The 20,540-nt window shown below is 45.4% G+C and overlaps 1 protein-coding gene across 5 annotated transcripts in view; it reads left to right on the forward strand.

Moving 5' to 3' along the window:
• Window positions 1-2,459: 2,459 nt before the first annotated feature.
• Window positions 2,460-20,540, forward strand: part of LOC133514359 (BAH and coiled-coil domain-containing protein 1) — a 66,494-nt gene continuing 48,413 nt past the window's right edge. For 4 of the 5 annotated variants that reach the window (XM_061845992.1, XM_061845996.1, XM_061845995.1 and 1 more), the window contains exons 1-2: window positions 2,460-3,085; window positions 5,171-5,496. In XM_061845992.1, the coding sequence (XP_061701976.1) occupies window positions 5,325-5,496 (172 nt within the window). In that variant the 5' untranslated portion in view covers window positions 2,460-3,085; window positions 5,171-5,324. Of the gene's footprint in view, window positions 3,086-4,096; window positions 4,194-5,170; window positions 5,497-20,540 lie in introns of those variants that run through there. The other variant, XM_061845993.1, reaches the window with a different exon arrangement.

The raw sequence follows: 20,540 nt of genomic DNA on the forward strand, positions 1-20,540 counted from the left end.
CTGTGGAGACTGTCCCTTGCGTCACATTTAAAGGGAAGGAGAGGAGCCCTTTTGATTGGCAGCAAATGAAGTCGGAGCAGCCTGCCCACTATTAGATCCCCCGGGCTTCCCCTGTCTATGTAATTACCAAAACCGGTCTGACATACCTCGGTCCGGCAGTTGGGCCACTACTTACACCACTTGATGCACCGGTTTTACACTGTTCAAGAAAGAAAATAGGCCCAGAGACTGTACTAGTAGGGGGGCACGGTGGGGCAGCTGGAAAGTGTTGGCCTCACAGTTCTGAGGTCCCGGGTTCCATCCCGGCCCCGCCTGTGTGGAGTTTGCACGTTGTCTCCGTGCCTGCGTGGGTTTTCTCCGGGTGGGCACTCCAGTCTCCTCCCACATCCCAAAAACACGCAACATTAATTGGACACTCTAAATTGCCCCTAGGTGTGATTTTGAGTGCGGCTGTTTGTCTCGATGTGCCCTGCGATTGTCTGGCGACCAGTTCAGGGTGTACCCCGCCTCCTGCCCGTTGACAGCCGGGATAAGCTCCGGCACTCCCGTGACCCTTGTGAGGATAAGCGGCTAAAAAGATGGATGAATGGATGGACTGTACTAGTACATAGACCTTAAAATGGCTCTCAAGGATACAAAAACATACATTTACAATAACTTTATGAGCCAATTTTTGGTGATTGGTTAAAAAATATTTCAATGGAACTCATCCAGACGCTTGGACACCAAATTTTGCCACACCAACTTTGAGCCTAAACAAGTTCAGTGGGCTTCTGCTAAGAGTTTGGCTTTCACTACGCTCTAATGTGTAAATGTTCACACGACTTTTTTTGTTTACATTTCTGAAACATTGTCAAACGCTCTGAAAATACCGTAATTCCCGGCCTACAGAGCGCCTCGGTACACAAAGTTTAGCGCTAGCGCGGCCACGCTAATGCTAACGCGGCGGTGCTAACACGGCGCTCTTAACGCTACCGCGTCGGTCCTAACGCTAACACAGCGACACTACCGTGGCAGTGCTGACGCTAGCGCGGTGGTGTTAACGCTAACATGGCAGCGCTTACACTAACGCGGCGGCTGTGAGAAAAGTGTTGTAGGCCGGGAATTACGGTAAATATTACTTCAGAATATTGTGTCTTTGTTCAGCTCCAGGAGGGCAGGGACATATGGAACAAAAATGCATGCCGTTGCAACAGAATGGTTGCGCACTTTTTTTTTTTTTTTTTTTTACATTTTATGTTACATGGTGTGGCATGATATTTTTTAACCCAAAACATTATGTACCTTAGCTCATGAAAAGTTGGGAAACGCCGTACTGGCCCCGGCTCAACATCACCGCTTTCAGCCTTGGTATTGAAATGCTAACACTGTCGTCTTCAAATACTTTTACTTTGATAGGATTGTAATTGTTTGCATTTTCAGGCTCCGGAACACCGTTGTCACGATAACGAGCGGCCGCAACGATGCTGTTTAGCTCCTTTCAGACAAAAATCCTGCGAAATGCGGCACTTATCAATTCGCTGACATCTGCTGATTAAAAAAAAAAAAAAAAAAGGTCTTCCATGGTTGGCACAATTGCTTTCAACACAGCAGGCGTCGAAGCACTTTCACTTGGACATACAGGTAAATTGTAGGTTGTAGTTTTACTAAAATCTATTGCTTTTCTAGATATATTTTTTCCTGCAACTATGAGCTTCATCAATGCCTAGTTGATGTTTACAGTTAAACAAAACCTGAAACAACATCGTGTATTTAACCAAGCGACAATAACTTGGCCTCATGGAAGTCTGTTAGCTCAATGCTAATGCACAATGCAAAACAGCACAGACGGGCGACAGAAACTAGCATCGATGTCGCGCCAGTCGGAACTCTCTAAGCAACGGCCGTTTGAACACGGACTGTGCTGCAACACGCCTTGACAGACAATATAACAATACGCAGATGCTGCGTACTGTACCCAAGCACAGGCCCATAAGGTTGCTGCTACATGAATATTTTGAATATGTTTGTATCCTTGTAGAGCAGGGGTGTCAAACTAATTTTTGTCGCGGGCCACGTTGTAGTTACGGTTTCCCCTCAGAGGGCCATTAGGAGTGTGAAACGGCCTCATCATATTTACGCATGAAATTTCTGAACTAATTTTGGAATCCTAAATCAAGGCTAATGGGTTTTTCAACTACTGTTCGTATTTGTTAACACAAAAATACTTCATATCTCATTATTATTTATGATACATGACAATTTCAAATTCTTGTAAACATTTCACAGGAATCATGGAAGTTGCCACAAATGAGTTGCCTTCGCGGGCCACGCACAATCACACGGCGGGCCAGATCCGGCCCCCGGGCTGTGACTTTGACACCTGGCATTGGATTTAAGCTGTGCTCAGCATTTTGGGCTCCACTGCATATATATAGAAATAGATTTGATTGACTGATGAACCCATTTATGACGCCCAGGCGTATATATATATTCTTTATCTTCTGCAAAAAATGATTACTTCTACTGTGGCGGGTATCGAGTACCCGATTGGCTCTCGCCCATTCCGAGTAAAAAGTGTGAGTCGGTTGAGGACTACGGCAGTGGTACAAAAAAAAAACAAGCAGACAACAATTGCGATTTTGCAATCTTCTGGCAATCTCGCAAGCAGCCACGTATTGTGAGGGCATTTTAACAAAAGCGTCCTGTGCTTTAAATCTGCCGCTTCCCTCGGTGTGGAGCGGACAAAGACACGCGTCATTGGTCAGCGCCGGCAGCCAATCGCGAGCCGCGCCGCTCATTAGCATGCAGGTATCCCACCAATGGCGGCGCGTGTTTACCGTGCGCGCGGGGCGCCAGGCACGCAGTTGCACCGCGAGAGGAAAGCGCCGCTTGCAAGGTCGGAGGCACGATCGAGCCAGGCCGGAAGCGTCACATGCAGTCCCCGCTGCATCCCGACTCCGAGGCGACTCTCAGGCCGGACGTGCCGGAGCTCCGTCCGAGCGACTTCCAGACACTTTAAATGGGCCTCGCACTCTTCCCTGCAGCCTCACCTCCACTGGTCGGGACCTTTTAATTCATTCTTAGACAACAAATTAAAATGCCAGTAAGTAGTACCCCCCTCTCTCTTTTTTTTTTTTTTTTTAATTACATTATTATTATGATTTCGTGCGTTTCATCTAAAGAAATGCATTCTTGTGGTTTTGTTGAATAAGCGGATATTTAGAATTGTTTAAAAATGCAAATGTGCTGTGAAATAGCCCAAAACAAACAAGATGTGTGTGCTCACATGAGAGGAAAATATGAATTAATGCAACGATCTGAAAATTGCCCACCTTAAATTGTGATACGTCAACTTTATGACTGCCAGAATTCTTTTACACTCATATTAAAATAATAATTGCTGTTGTTTTATTTTTATTGCAACAATCTATTTATTTCACGCGATTCTTCCCCAAAAAAATATCTACACGTTAAGCATATGCAAACTAGTGCTAAATATGTAAAAGGAAAAATATCATCATCAGGCGTGTTTGGATAAGTCGAAGGAGAGCAGCGAAACATGCTGCCGTCTCTCCCCGGCCGAGGAGCTCTCCTTCCCGGCCGGCTTTGTCACGAAGGACCGCTCGCTTCTTTACGCAGTACGGTCCGGGAATTTAAAACAAATAAAACTGTAACCTATTTTTATTAATTCCCTCTCGTGACAAAAAAAAAATATGACGGCGATTTAATCGATTGCGTTAATATGCGTCGATTAGTGTGACGTTTTGAAAACAATTTGCACCATTTTCCCTCGACCCTTTTACGCACGTTTAAGGCGAAATGAAACAATCACAGAACGAAAAACAATGAAAATCTGCATTGGCGCAGCGTTATTTTTCCATTTCATTGAACTGTATTTTTATTTTTATTTTTTTTTTTATAACAATGTGGATTCGGTGTTTGGGAGCTCCAGCATGGCGGGCTACTGGCTGCATGCAAAGCCGAGACAAAGGCAGCTGACGGGCGGCCATTCGCCTGCGATGTGTCGCCCCCCCCCCCTCCTCCTCTTCTTCCTCCTCCTCCTCCTCCTCCTCCCCATTCCTCCCTCCACCTCCATTACAATCTCAGCTGTCATGTTTGCAGTAGCCATTTTCTTACTCTTGACCACATTTAAGCCACATGTGCTTTGCACAGTAGCTCGCTGCGTTGCTTTTGATCACGTTTTCGACGAGGTGGGAGATTTTTTATTGTTCAGGATCAGGCACACTGGACTGGATTTGTGTGTATGTGTGTGTGCCATCCATGGAAGCGGCGGGGGGGGGGGCATTCAAGAAGATTGGGGGCCTTTAAATGACAAGGAATATTTATATTACATGATTTAATTCAATGCAATATTGCCCCCCTGCTGCGTAAAAAAATGAGATTTATCACTGAAAATGAGATTCTTGCTTGTTTCACTCATGATCATTTTTTGCAATTTAATCTAAATTACACGTCTTGGGTGTGTAATGTTGTCCTATGATAATAATAATAACAATTCACGTGATTTCCTGATGTGAAAGAGGTCGTGTGCGTGGCGAGAGTGCAGTAATGCACACACACATGCGCAAACACACAAACACACGCACTCACTCACACACACACACACACACACCACACACACACACACACACACACACACGCCGAGAAGGTTGATGACGCATCTTTGAATTTAAATGTCATGCATCCTCATTTCACGTGATAACGTTATTTTTTTAATTCTTGCTGTTAGGACCCGACTGTTTTAATGGCCGTGGTGCATTTAAAAAAAAAAAAAAGGTTTTTTTTTGTGCAAAATGTGGAAATTAAATCAGCGGAGTGGAGACAATAGGACGAGGATGCAGGTATAAAATGGAGCGTTCAAGGTGTTGGGGCGAAAGTGGCCATGTTTTAACCCGAGCAATGAGCGAGTTCGCGGCTGCGAGTAGGAGCGTGCAGAAGAGCGAGGCTTGACCGGGGGAGGGACGCTGCAGCCGGCTTGAGTAATCGAGACAGGCCGGTTAGGACGTCCGACACCCTCCACCCTCCTCCCTCCTCCCTTTAAAAAAAAAAAGAAGAAGAATCTCAAACAGTGTAAATTGAGACTGCACTGATGTCGTTTGTTTCTGGCTGCCTTGCCTCATGTTTGCTTTCATTTCATTCTTTCTTTCTTTTTTTTTTTTCTGGGCAGAAAAGGTGATCGGGTTCGACGCTTTAGGCTGCACGAGCCCCGCGACCGACTGAATGCAACACACAGATCCGCATCAGAGGATTATTATATGGGCTGCGTTTGATTTTCCTCACCGGGCCCCATCCGGATTGCGGATTACTGGACATTGTCGGGAATGGAAGGTCGGGACTTCGCGGCTCCGGCCCACCTCCTCCCGGAGCGGGGCCCCCTGGTGCACCGAGCCACCTCTCGGATCGCCCCCTCCGGCCACAGCTCCGTGCAGCACGCCGGTCACTTCCCCGCGGGGAAGTACTACCCGTCGCACATACCGATGGCCCCCCACTCAGGTTGGTCCACCGTCGCTCCCTGACGTCCGTGCCTGTGAAAATTTGCCTGCGCGATCGGTGCAGGACGACGCTGTTAATCCATATTTTTTTTTGGGGGGGGGGGGGTGGTTTTCATCACTGCTCGTGGGGAGTGGCTGCTGACACTTGCACTGCTCAAACGGCAGCTAATAAATCATCACCAATTACATTTTATTTACCATGCAGGACACGAAACGACGTCTTAAGCAAATATTTATTGCGGAATTAGCTCCACGTCACGCCATGTCTTCAGAAGTTAAATATTATACCTTTTTATGAAAACCGACCCCCCCCCCCCGCAGTTGTTGCAGCGGCTAAACCTTTCAGCACAAAAAAATAAAAAATAAAATGGAACACATCGTAAAAAAAAAAAAAAAAAAAAATCCATGGAATACCCTTTAATGGGCTTCATTCCTGCAATCCAGTTTTACTACCTTTTGATACTTTTTTAAAACCCACCAGTGGACAGCAGGTTATTAGGGGTGGGAATTGCAGCTTGAAGGATACTTTGATATCATTGGTACTGTATACAGCGATGTAATAAGCGATACGTGACATTGTACAATATTTGTGATGGCTATTATTCATGAATATGGTTTTGTGGACAGCTGATGTTTTGGTTTTGAATTTTTCATGAACTGCCTTTTAAAAACTCTATGATAGAGGTCAGCGTCATAGCAATGAGTCAGGATTGCAATATTTTGATCCCACCATAACCCACTGTGCGATACTTGGTACAACAATATTTATGCCACTATTGTTATTCAGCCATACGACTGTAGTGATGTCATTCATGTGTCGTTATTACACTTGTGAATAATTACAATACTGCAATTTTAAGATAAAACAACATTGAACTATGGTACTGATAGAATGAGAATAGCCAAAATGTTAATGTGATAAAATGTCTAGACAGATCGATAATGATTTCACATCCTACTTTTTATTGACATGTTATAGCCAACAAAAGTGGATGAAATGCTAAGATGCTAGCTAGCAGTTATATTATAGCCAGCAAAAATTGATGAAATGCTAAGATGATAGCAGTTGGTATGCTAACATTTTGTAAGAGAGCAACCTAAGAAGCGGAAATGTCAAGACAGATAATTTTAAATTTTACCCTTTATTCATGTTCCACTTCGAGTGAGAATTGCTAAAATGCTAACACGCTAGCCGCTGCTATGCTATGCTACACATCAGCTGCGGCAGCAAACGTACTATTAGCTACTATTTACTATTTCTCGTGAGAATTGATTAAAGTGTTATCCTAATAGCGTAATTGCCCAAATACTTTTTTTTTTTAAAATAACTGTCACATTATTGACAAACAAGACGGCAACGTGCTTTCTAAAAATTGTTTTTGCAATGTGAAATCGCAGCAACTGTTGAATTTTTGCGTTGTTTCTCGGTTTTCAAAAATAGTCCAAAATGACTCGGACAATGAGGCTATGGAAATGCTAACATGCTGGCAGATGTTACGCTGTAGTCAGACAGCAACCCGGGGGTCAAAGGTCAAAAATTCATGTACAGCCAGTATATAGTAAGAATAATCAGATTATCCATTTGACAAATCCTTTAGCGTCACGTGACAAACGCTCAAATTGTACCGAAAGGCGTCATAACGTGAACATATTCGGAAGGAATAATAGAGATCCGTGTGCTCGACTTGTTACGATACGGCGGCGTCGTAGCTATTTTCGAATGTGTCACATTGAAGACATTAAAGGCCTCAATTTGATTACATTTAAGAGCCTTTGTGATCAAAACAGCGAGCCGGGTTCCAACCGGCGCACGAGTCCCCCTCCCCCATCCCCGACGCGACCCAATCTTTATTGACGCGCGCGCCCATTCTAATCTGTGCTTTGCCACAACATGAAAAGATTGGGAAAACACGGCCGTGTTGCCGCACGTCTTGTGAACGGCAGACTCGACGAGGCTGGAGTGTCGCGTTTAAGGCCAATCAAGGCCTTCATTGTTGACGCGGCATCTCGGGGCTGCGTTGTCGCCTCGCGGCGGCCGTGGCCGAGTTCTGAAGTGTGACAGTGCGCCGATGGGTCGCGGTTGGGAGGGGCGCCGGGATCTGGGTGCCCCCTAGCCCCCCCACCCTCCCAGCACCCCCGTGTGTCGGCCTTCAAAGCGTCGGGGTGCAAATGTGTTCACGGTGCACGCGCCAGCTTTGACAAGTGACTCGGGAGTATTTACATATCTGACACTGTGATGATTTATCATTTATAAGACTGCTCGCAGAGACAATAGCATTTGGTACTATTTGTGTACGTACTTGACAAAAATATAAATGCAACAGTTTTTAGTTTTGGCTGCAATTTTTCACGAGCAGCTCACAAAATGTGCATGCAATCGTGCACGCCCTCAAAAATCTTTGTGCTGTACGCCAAAAGTGCCCAAATGGCTTTTTATTGTGGGCAGCCAAAAGCAAACTTGCGCATTTAGCAAACTGTCTGATGAGGTGTGAGCTGGATGCATGAGACCAAGTGCTCACAAATACACAGCAACACAGCTTTGGGAACGCTATTTAAGAGGAACGAGTATTTGGTGTACATTGAAGTAGTCGGCTCGTGAAAAATGGGGCGAAACCATAATTTCTGTCGGTTCAGTGTGTACCATTTGGAATCATGCAAATATGAACTTTTGAGTGGTTAAAACAGGTCACGTCACTGCAAACAAAGTCGTTTGTGGTACTATTACCGATTTTGTATTTCTTTATCCTAATCATGGTCTCCCAATTTGTTGTCGACGGGCTACGTGCATCACGTTTTGATCTCGGCAAAGGACAAGTCATACAAATTTCGACGCGTTGCAATCCCCGCTTTGGTTAGGATACGCACCCGAGCGCGATCGGTGAAAATCTGCGATATAGAAATACCGTTTAAATACTAGCTAGGTATGTTTTTACACCATCTACGACATTGCAAACTTTACAATAAACAGTATTTATTAGCAAATCCTGTTGGATTTCAATATGAAGTTTGTGAGGCGCCAAACTTTTTGTGCATCGATCGCCAACGTTTCGCTGCAACTCTGACATTGCGTCGTGCTCCGTACAAAATATTAATTCCGTGTTGATATCCTTGAGTAAAAATAGTTGACACCTCTCTGGAGAACTCTCTTGGACAAGTCCGACACATTTGGCAAAAAAAAAAACATACCGCGATATTATCCGGAATACGCGTTAGAGAATCGACTTCAAACCTGTTTTGTTCAGTCACCGTTTTGGAAGCTTGCGGGACACGGCAACTGTAGCTAAGAGGGGGCGGAGCTTAAGATCGGCAGTCGGAAAGGTCCGTTATGACGGACCGTCAATTATTTGCAGATTTTCACTATTTGTGTTGGGGGTTGACTCCTGTCCCACGCGAATAGCGCAGGATACACACCCGACCCCGACTGGTGAAAATCTGCGATACAGAAATCCCGTTTAAATACAACCTCGGTATGTTTTTAAAGCATATACGACATTTCAAAATTTTAAAGGTCTTTTAAAAAAAACTGGAAATAAAACCAATAAAAACCACACGCTAAAGCAATCGGTGAACTGCGATGTAGCGGATGCTTGCGGCACATTTACATTTGATTTTTAATTAATTAAAAAAAATTATTAGCAAAAGGGCCCTTAGCGCACAAAGAAAAGCAAAAGTGTTGCATATTTTTATTCTGCGTACATATTTAAAAAAAAAAAACGCAAATAACTTTTTGGAGTTCAACCTGGGTTACTCGGCTCCAGAGAAATTAATTCATTTGTGGGAATATTATATTTTAAATTACCCGTACGGTTCACAACTGGTTGTAGAGAGGTTATGCGCATCACATTTGGACATTTATGGATGAAAATATCAGGGATAAGTTTTTTGTTGCTGTCGTTTCCATTTAAGATCATATTTGTAGTTTTGGCGGAAGTAGCAAAAAGCAGAAAATGAAGACTGGCAATGCATTTGCAAAATTGTGACACGACGCGGAATGTCGAGAATTTATCAGGGTTCCACCGCCGGCCGTTTATGTTTGCTTTTGACACGCGCGCACGAAGGGATGGACCCAATTTCTTTTGTGCCACGGCAAGACGGAGTCTGCAAACGCCGTCGTCGCCGCGCGACGAGCACAGGTGGCCGATTGTTCTCTGCGGTCTCGTCACGTTTGGGCGTGACCGTCACTGGAGGGAATCGTATCTCTCCGTGGAGTCTTCAAAAGCCGTTCGGCTCTCCGCAATTTCAGCACCGTTTTTTTTTTTTTTTTTTTTTTTTCATTTTCTTTTGGACGCGTAGCAGTGCTGCATTGTAAACCAAAGTTAACTTGACACACTCCTAATTTACAACACGACATCGACTGCCAAGCCGTTCTTTATGTGACATTTATTATAGCATCATTATTTCAAATTATTTTTAGGATAAATACTTCATGGCAGGGGGCGTCCAAATATTTTCCACAAGAGAGATGCGTAAAAAAAAAAAAAAAGAAGAAGCATATCTTGAAGTAAACACGCCAAAGCCAACGCCGATGTAGTTTTGATCGACATTTGCCATGTTGAGTGTGTCATTTTAGAACACCCCCGTTTATCTCCGCTTTCTGTTCGAGGTGACAAAAGCTGCCTTTCCGCCCACTCGCTGTAACTAAAAGGTTGCAATCCGACGTAAGCGAGCCCTTGGGCCCAAAATAAGACCCCGTAACTCAATTTAGACAACAGCGCAAACACACGACGCTCCTCCAAAACCTCCAACTTGCAGCGGCCTGCCGCATATTCTGCAACGTCTATATGTGGATATATATATATTTTTTTTCATATTCTCCGATCCCTCACTTATTCATTTTTTTCCTCCACTTTGCCATGGCAATTATGAGGGACCGTCAATTATTTGCAGATTTTCACCATTTGTGTGCGGGGTTGACTCCCGTCCCACGCGAATAGCGCAGGTCCGTTTTCATTCGTTTCTTTGAAAGTGCCGACAGTCAAAATGCTCTCAAGTAGTCATTAGTATCGGCGTCAGTGTCATTTCCACTTTTAAGCCTGACGTTTTTCTCTCTCTTTTTTTTTTTATTTTTTCCTTTTCAGTCCTCAACTCTGTTTTTTTTTTTTTTTTTGTAGCTCTTTATATAGAGCACATTAAAATGCAACTGCAGCTAAAAGAGTTCTGTACAAAGGGAACGAACATAAAACACAATCACAAAAGTAATAATAATAAAAACAATAATATAGTTTAAGTTATAATTTTCTCATAAAGATATAAAAAAACTCCCCAAAAATATATACCGTAATTTCCAGCCTACAAAGCGCACCTGATTATAAGCCTCACCCAGTACATTTGTAAAGGAAATACCATTTGGTACATACATAAGCCGCACCTGTGTATGAGCCGCAATTGCCCACATTAAAACACGAGATATTTACAAAGAAAGACAGTACGCAGAAAGACTTTTCAAAGTTTTAATACCTTTGCTTACCATAACATAGCAACAACACGGTAGCACGAACAAGAAAAAACAAACGAAAAAAAAAACATACCGGTAAAAATCACAGAGCCACGGTAGTAACACAGCAGCAACACGCTAGCGCAGCCCTAACAGGGCCGGGGTTAAAAAAAGCAATGGTAAAAGTCACTTCCTCGGCACATATATTCCACCGGTCTCACTCTTACCTTTTCGCACGAGTGCCAACTTCTGGCCGTTAGAAAAAATGCACAAATTAGCCGCATCACCGCATAAACTGCAGCGTTGAAAGCATGTGAAAAAAGTCGCAGCTTATAGGCCGGAAATTACTCTAGTCAGTGACATCGAAACACCATTGCAGCACCTCCTCTGTTTCTTTCGAACACAGGTGTCAAACGCAAGGCCCGGGGGCCAGATCCGGCCTGCCACGTGAGTTTATGTGGCCCACAAAGGCAAATTTAGTGTGTCCGCTTCCATAATTCACGTGAAAAATGTATTATTTTTATGTTTTTACGGTCATAACGGCCCTCTGAGGGAATCAGACGGATAACAACAAAGATATGCGAAACACAAATGACCCTGAAGCCCTACTTTGAAGCACTTCACTTTACATTTTTGTTTTTATTAGGGTACACATTAGTTGGCATTATTTTAAAGTCAGTGACATCAAAACACCATTGCAGCACCTCCTCCGTTAGTACTGCGGAGACACTGGAGTCGGTTGTAAAAACAAAAACGCAAAAGTTGATATATTTTTTTTTTTTTTTTTTTTTTGTCACTCGTTTACACGCCGACAGCTTTCATACAGTCGACAGAAAATGTGAACTGCTGAAAATGACTCAAAGTAATTTCATGTGCAATCTCTGGAAAACGGCGAGAAACAAAATCTCTTTGGGTGGGTCCCCCGTTGTCACTCACGGATGTCCCCGTCTGTTGTTCGATACGCTAGCGACGTTAGCCCCACTGAGTATTTTGTTTGCCGAGTGCGTCGGATCCCCCCCGGGGAATAACCTACACACTGGTTGACATGAATATTTAACGCACAATAAATATTTCAAGGTTGGTAGAGGGGGAAAAAAAAATGTTGTGAAAAGGTGTGTCACACCATACTGTCCGTGATAATAGCGCGTCGGCGTACAATTTTACTTGTTGTAGTTGTGCATTGTTTTCATGATCTTTGATGATCTTTGTTTTCAATTCGTCGACAAAAAGACTTCACTTTGTCCGTTGCAGCCAGTCTGAGGGTCCCCCGCTCGCCGGCAATTTTTTTTCGTCCTCGCCATTGTTTAGTTCGGTTGCTTCGAGCCCCGTCGCCAAGGGTTCGAGTACCGATTTTCGTTCGAAAACAGAAGCAAAAAACAAAAATCTCAATTTCGTTCGGAAACGGGGACGTTCGAGAACCGAGGCTTTACTGTATATGTACATATATAATTCAATTTATATAAAATAAAAAGTGTGGATCCTCCCCATCGAACTCGTGAGAAAGTCCGTCCGCAAAAAGGAAAAACTTCCCACGCCAGCGGAAATGCGAAGAGGTTTGGGCCCAGCGAGTGGCCACGCTGCCTCCGGGGCGCCGGTTTCCCTCAGATAGCCTCATGTTATTATTCCAAAGATTGATGACAAATTGCAATTTTCTCAGATTTTGAAGGAAGTAGATGAGGCTATTTACCATGGCGGGCCACAGAAAAATGATGTAGTGGTCCGGATTTGGCCCCCAGACCTCGGTTTTGACACGCGGGCGAGTGAAGCTACCCTTACCCGGTGGAAAAAGTCAAAAAGCGCAAGAAAAACGTCGAAAAGCGCCGGATTGCATCAGACATTCAGGTTGTAGACAAAGAAAAACCCCACGCTCCGTCCTCGTCAGTCCATTTTCATTTCAGGAGCGTTTGTGATGCAAGCCAGGTGGCCGGTTTACGGTTGCACCCGCGCCGATTTTCCGAACGCGACCTCGGACCGACTCCCCCCCGAGCAGACGAGGTCGGGGAAGCGGTAACGTTATCGTCTGTTGACTTGGGGGACAGTTTGCACTTGGACGTGGCAGGGGGACGCGGCGCAAGCGGCCTTTGTGGCTGGTGTCTCGTCTTTCAGCCATATTGTTTGAATGGCCGCGCCTTGCTGGAGGTGCGCCTGTGTGAAGGCAGCTGTGGAAGGGGGGGGGGGGGGAATTGCGGGGGTGGCGGCGAGAGGTCATGTGCGTGTCATCCCGCACGCTCAAACTTCCACTTCCTCCGCATCTCCCCTCGCTTCCCCCTTTTTTTTTTTTTTCCACAAGCTTCCTCAAACCCCCCCATTCACCCCCCCCCCCCACCCGGTCGTTTGCAGGAAGAGCCCGGTGTCTGGGAAGCGGCGGTCTTCCTGCCGCTCGGGCTCGAGCCGCCGTCCCCCTCAAGCCCGGACCATTGTTGGCCGGCCCGGCTTTGTGCGTGTGTTTTACGGCTGCTGTTAAAGATAAAAAACGGCCCCGTCCACCCCCTTTATTGTTCTCTCGTAGGATGTCGCTGTCATTCTTCCAGTTTTTACGTCCGGGCAGCTTCTCCCTTCAAAGGTTAGCCGGTCTGTCTGCCGTTCACCCCCCTCGTCCCCCCCCCCCCCCTTAACCAAAGGGGAGTAAATAACTTTACTGGGACTTTTATTGAACGTCTCTTTGCCGGAATATCCTGTGGGTCTGAAGACGTTTCAAAGACAAACACAGGTGTCGGGGGGTGGGGGGTTGGGGGGGGGTTAGCGAAGGGCCGCTTACGAGCCGGGCTCTTGAAAAAGAATCAAGCCAAGCGAGTGGGGTGCGTGGCAATCAGGAATGTGGCTTTTCACACCGACTTCAGTGATTTGGCCTTTTTGTGACATAACATCAGTGTCTTCTGACATCGCCACCTAGTGGCCTGGCATGCAAAGTGCAGGGTTTTGGCCGGCTAGCTACAACGCTACAATTTAGTCGCAAATTAAGAATAATTGCCAACAACGAGTATTCTTTTGACAACAGATGCGAAACGTTTCAATCGTGTACTTGTTTTTATGAGGTTATAATAATAACCTCAAGTTATCACTGAGAACAGAATCGAAAGGTTTGATGGAATGAAATTCAGAAATCAATTTCTTGCGCTGCCCTAATATAGTATTTCGGTTGACATCATGGGAAAACGTTAAGGTTGGATATCCCAAAGTAACGCAACACAATTTTATTGCAATATTTTAGTAACGGTACAGTAAGGGAATGATTCCCAAACAGTGTGCCGTGGTAAGTTATCAAATTTTATGTAATTGTTAAAAAGAACATTTATTTCCAAGAAATAATTTATCTTTATTCATCTATTTATGCCAGGGAGGCACAATGACAGATAGAACAAAAAAAAAAAAAACCTCTTCTATTAGATGGCAGGAATTACATACAGTAATTAATCTATCCATTTTTGGTGACATTTAATTTTGTTGGTGCGCTGTGGGATTTTTCAATTGTAAAATATGTTTCTTGGTTCTGTAAAGGTTGGAAATCACCAAGGAAACCCAAATTGTAAATTTAAAAAAGGAGCAAAACCAAAATGTACAGTTTTCCAGTCTAATTGAATGGCAATTTGTCAAGAATATTAAAAATTAAGGAGTCACTGATGGTGTGGTGGCACACACGCCTGGCCGTGGTGCGGGCAGCGTGGGATCGATTCCCGCTCAGTGATGGCGTCGAAATCTGCACTGCGACTGACTGGCGACCAGTTCGGGGTGTCGTCCACCCTTTCGCCCGAAGCTAGCTGGGATAGGCTCCAGCTTTACCGTAACCCTTGTGAGGATAAGTAGATAATGACATGGTATTAAAAAATAGGAAGTAACTGATTCCCTAAGTTATTAAAAAAAAAATCGATTGGACTGTGTGGTAGCATGACTAAAAATTGGCAACCGAAAAAGGGCCACAACTCTCACCTTTCGTAAGAAAGGAGCTCCGACGGCCTCGGGGAGAGCGAAGAGCTCAAGCCGAGGCCAAAGGATTCGAAAGTACCGCGACATCGAGTTCCCGTTCTAGTGGTGTCGGCGCTGGCGAGAGCGACCCCATCTGTTGGGATCCGGGGGGGGGGCGGAAGGGGGGGGGGGTCACTTCCCTGTTCGGCCTCAATTCCAAATTCAAAACATTCGCCTTGAGCTTGTCGTGCTTGGCGAAGTCATAACGGCAATAAAAGCATTTAGTGCACACTGCACGCCCCGAATGGCATCAGGCCCCCCCCCCCCCCCCCAATTATAAGCATTTACTCTCTCGCGACGTTCGTCTTTTGAAGATCAACTTTGCGTCGCAATGACGCTCACTCGTCTCTCACTTACTCATTGTGGATTTACATTAAATATGCTATTCGTACGCATTGGCGCGATATGGGTTTCGGGCCAAAATCCATTCAGGATCTGAACCCAAATAATCCTCAGAACACTGAGGCAGATGTGCTAACCAGTTGTTGACCGTGCTTCGCTGTCAGATATGTAACCCAACTCTTACATGAATGTACATTTGCACTACCACATACTTTGAAATTTTGTTTTTCCACTAGATATTTTTGGGATATATATATATGTGATGCCTCAGTTCTCGACCACAATCCCTTCCAGAAAACGATTCGTGATTTGTTCGAGAACCGAATCGATGTTTCCCATTACTATGAATGAAAAAAGAAATAATGCGTTCCAAGCCTAGAAAATTAGGATTTTTAAAGCATTTTTTTTACCTTTTCCTGATCATAAACTGCGTAGTAGAAATACATGTATAGTTTAAATGTTTTATATTCTAAAATGATTTCGGAAATATTTCTTTTTTGCTTAAAATGTACGCTTTAGTAGGAGAGTAGGCCGGGCCCCCAGCCTTGTAAAGTTTTTTTTTTTATTAACAAAAGTGCAGAATGACTTTAAAGAAGCAACTTGCCTTATTTGGAGCCATGATTGGGGGATGATACGGTCGTCCTTGATAAGAAGAAAAACAACAGTCACTACCGGGACACGTCTGTGTACAGAGGCTGCGTTATCCAGAATAGCAAAAGTGCGCTGGTCGTGTTGCGCGAGTTATGTCATTTGTTTTTGTTATTTTTCCGAGGGGGGGGGGGGGGGTTCAAATTGCTAATAACAAAGCGCGTTGTCGGTGTGTCACCTGCTTGCGTCGCGTGTATTATGTTTTTTCCGTGTTTTTTGGGCGGCGTGGGAATTCACAACAAAGCGTGTCATGGGTCAGCTAGACTGGCGGCACGCCACTTTATTTCCGGGTTTTGTCGTTCGAGTACCGATTTTTCTTCGAAAACAGAAGCAAAAAAATAAGTTTGAAAAGCGATTTGTTCGAAAACGGGGACGTTAGATTTTACATATATATATATATAAAATTCCATTTATATGAAATAAAAAGTGTGGATCCTGCCCATCGAACTCGTGAGAAAGTCCGTCCGCAAAAAGGAAAAAGTTCCCAAGCGGGCGGGAAGGCGAAGAGAGGCATCGGGGCGAGCGAGTGGCCACGCCGCCTCCGGGACGGCGCTTCAAACGTTGCGCCACCCACACTACGCTGCGTGGCGCGGTGCCACAAAGCCCTCTGGCCCGGAGCGCGGGGCGTGTACGCCGGGGCCAAACACAAAAGGAGACCCACGGACGACGGCGGCGGCGGACGGGCCAGTGGCCTCTCGTGTCAGCTTTCAAGGCGCCGCATTTCAGAGCCGTACGCTCGTCTATTTTTATGCCCGGCGTGGACAAGAGAAGAAGAATCCAGCCGGGTTCTCCAAGTATTTGTTCATTTTCCCATCACCGACAAAAAGCACTGGAAATATATCAAGCTGAAGTGAATGGATATTTTTTGGGGGGTGGGGGGAGGGGCCTTGTTTTGCGATTGCTCCTTTGGGGATTTGTTTTTGTCCAGCCCACCTCGGTGCGTGGCCGCGTCGCGCGTGACAGCTGTTGGACATTATTAACGGCTCATGCATAAAATCCAGATTACTTGTTTTTTAATTTCAAATGTATTATTGTAAGCGCTCAGTGAAAAAAGAAAAGGGAGGGAGCCGTTGTGCCCCATTGTTGTCGGCAGATTTGTGGCGGGTAACAACGCACGGGGTCTGCGCGCACGCATGTGTGTTGTGTGCCTTCTCCAGGACAGCCTGACTCGAGCCAGGCACCCCGCGGTTGGTTCGGAGGCCCAGACAGGTGCATTGTGAATCCTCCAACGTCTCAGTCTGCGGGGAGACTTCTGCCGTCGGGATTGCCACTCTTAATGCGGCAAGTCTACATCCAGCCCCCCCCCCCCCCCCCCCCCATAAAGAAAAGTCTTTACAGCCGCATTTCTCGTGCGTACATTTGATCCAGCTCAGCAGTCGTTGCTGTGTTTGCACAGAGCTTTCTCTCCCGGAGGTTTTGGTGGGCCATATGTTTGTCCGTTTGTTTGTTTGTTTGTTTGTTTGGGGGATTAGGCAAAACCGACTTAACCGCAAAACTGGGTGGAGGGCTGGGCCGGGAAGATCCTGGTTTCAGGGTGACTCTGGGCAGTTTACTTGAGATTGTTTTTGATTCAAATAATTAAATGACTTCGTTGTAATTAAATTACTTCACACACAATGACGCTGACATGTTTACGCGCAAGTGTGAATGCTAGCGCTAGCTTGCTAGGCTAAAGAACGTTTTGTTGCCCGGTGAGAATCCGTATCACATTAAAAGCGAGCAATCCTTGAAGGAAAGTCCTCTCCTGAGCACCGGTGACCACCACCACCACCACACATTTTACCCCATTTCTCACGATCCGTTGTTGTTGTCTTCGCCATGGTAACGAGTGTATCAAGTCGCGTTTGTGTCGACAGGATAAAGACCAGGGATCGTAAAAGTTGGGATGCGGCGGTATTGGAATACAAGATTTTATTACAGTAGTCTGACGTCGTGCAGTCGTAAAGGAGAATATTCGTCTTGCAGTCTGATCTAAGTCACTACATGTTGTCTGTCTCGGATTTGTTGTCTGTCCTAAACTGCCAACATTTTTTGGGTTTTACATAACTTTATTGGCGGTCAGATATTTGCAGCACTGCATCAAAAGACACGCGACGAGGCTAGAAATAAACAAGCATTTGGATTCAAATATTTTCCACATGATGGCATCGCGGAGTCAATCACGTCACTGATTGGGTCGGCATAAATTGCAAATTATCGGTTGATATGGGTCAAGCCAACACACACACATATATATATTTAAATCATGGCGGCACGGTGACTCAGCTGGTTTCACAGTTCTGAGGACCTGGGTTCAGTCCCAGACCCACCTGTGTGGAGTTCTCCCCGTGCCTGCGTGGGTTTTCTCTGGGTGGGCACTACGGTTTCCTCCCACATCCCAAAAACATGCAACATTAATTGCACACGCTGAATTGCCCGTAGGTGTGATTGTGATTTGTCTCTATGTGCCCTGCGATTGGCTGGCGACCAGTTCCGGGTGTACCCCGCCTCCTGCCCGTTGACAGCTGGGATAGGCTCCGGCCCTCTCTGCGACCCTCGTGAGGATAAGCGGCTAAGAAAATGGATGGATGGATCCATCCTGAACTGGTTGCCAGCCAATCGTAGGGCACATAGAGACAAACAGACGCACTCACAATCACACCTAGGGGCAATTTAGAGTGTCCAGTTAATGGATGCATGGATGCATATATATATTTAAATCATGTTCCTTTCGGATTCGCATATCTAGTATTAATCATTCATGTAGAGTCACCACATACACAGCTGCTTTCATTCAGCTTGTTCTCATTGACATTTATGTAGCTATATTTTGGGGATTCTTTGATATTCATAATCTTACGTGCGAGTAGTGTCCATGGCGTTGCTGTAAAACCAAAATTTCCCCACGGCGCATCGAGCGAAGTATTATTTTATCTGTTCAAGACCCCCCCCCCCCAAAAAAAAAAAAGAAAAAAAAAAGTGGGGTTTATCTTTGGCTTTTTTGCGAGGACGTCACTTTCACTCACAGATGACGGAACAATAAGAACGACGGTTGTTGCGTGCGCCTCACTCGAGATAATGAGGCCGATAAAGTGTCGCCGCTGAAGTGCACGTTTACTGTCAGCAACAGAGACGCGTGACTCCCACAACTCACATTCTGAACTCAAAAGTCCAATGAAGAAGAACATTTCGGGAACTACTGAGAGGATACGTAGTTGGGATGTCAAATGGATGTGCTTTTACAGTTGCATATGAATGTGCATTATTGAAAAGAACCTTTTCAAAGACAAAACAAAACAAAAAAAGCTCCAGTTTTGACCATACAGTTCTGGTGGGCTTGGGTTATGTTATGGGACTTGGTCTCGAGCTCCAGTTTGTCCAGTATTTGTGGCATCTCGTATGACAAAAACGTTCTGACCAGTAATTCTGTCTGCTGGGTTACATAAACTTGTTTTGTACTCGGGTATTATTATTATTATTTTACCAGATGAATTTGATGTAAAAACTGAAAATGTTCCACCACAATGTACGATTCGTGGTTTGTTTTTCTTTCCTTTGCTTTCTGTCGTCGTTTTAACGATTTTAATCGATTTTGGTCCTTGTTCCTTCCACGTAATATAAATTTCACCAAATAGCACTGGAATCTGTTTGCATGCAGACCAAGACTGCTTTCCGGTACCAGGGTTTGGGCCGCAGTAGAATGAATTGCAGTTTGGAGCACTTGCGTATGAGTTTCCGATCTGAATCATAATGTGTGTGTGATGAAGGTTCCCGGTGTGAATGAAACTTCGGTTTTGTGAGGATAAGCGGCTTGGAAAATGCACGGGTGGATGTTCTTTTCCCGCTTGCGTGGGTTTTCTCCGGGTACGTCAGCTTCCTCCCACACTGCAAAAACAAAGTTCGATGAAAACCGCCCAGAGTTGTGCATGTGAATGGTTGTCTATGCATCCCCTGCAATTGACTGGTGAGCACTCCTGGGTGTACCCCACATGCCGCCCTCCAGATCACCTGCAACCCTCATGAGGACAAGGACTTTTGAAAATGAAAGGACGTATGGATCCTTTTGGCGGAGAGGTCTGTGCTGGAGCGAACGCCATATGTTCATGTTAGAATAGTACAGGACATGTCTGAGGGCAGCACAACAGCGGTGAGATGTGCCGTAGGTGTGTCAGAGGAATTTAGGGTGGAGGTGGGACGGCATCAGGGATCCGCACTGAGCCCCTTCGTGTTTGCAGGAGTAACGGATAGGCTGACAGATGAGGTTAGACTGGAATCCCCTTGGACCATGATGTTCGCAGATGATATCGCGATGTGCAGTGAAAGCAGGGAGCAGGCGGAGGATCAATTTGAAAGATGGAGGCACGCACTGGAAAGGAGAGGAATGAAGATTAGCCGAAGTAAAACAGAGTATATGTGCGTGAGGGGGAAGAGTGAGGCTACAGGGAGAAGGGATAGCGAGGGTGGAGGACTTCAAATACTTGGGGTCAGCAATACGGAGCAATGGTGAGTGTGGTAAAGGAGTGAAGAAGCTGGTCCGAACAGGTTTGAAGGTGTCTGGTGTTCTATGTGACAGAAGAGTCGCCGCTAGGATGAAGGGCAAAGTTTATAAAACGGTGGTGAGGCCGGCCATGGTGGACGGATTTGAGACGGTGGACAGGAAGCAGAACCGGAGGTGGCAG

Source organism: Syngnathoides biaculeatus, chromosome 16 (assembly GCF_019802595.1).
Source record: "Syngnathoides biaculeatus isolate LvHL_M chromosome 16, ASM1980259v1, whole genome shotgun sequence".
Taxonomy (NCBI): domain Eukaryota; kingdom Metazoa; phylum Chordata; class Actinopteri; order Syngnathiformes; family Syngnathidae; genus Syngnathoides; species Syngnathoides biaculeatus.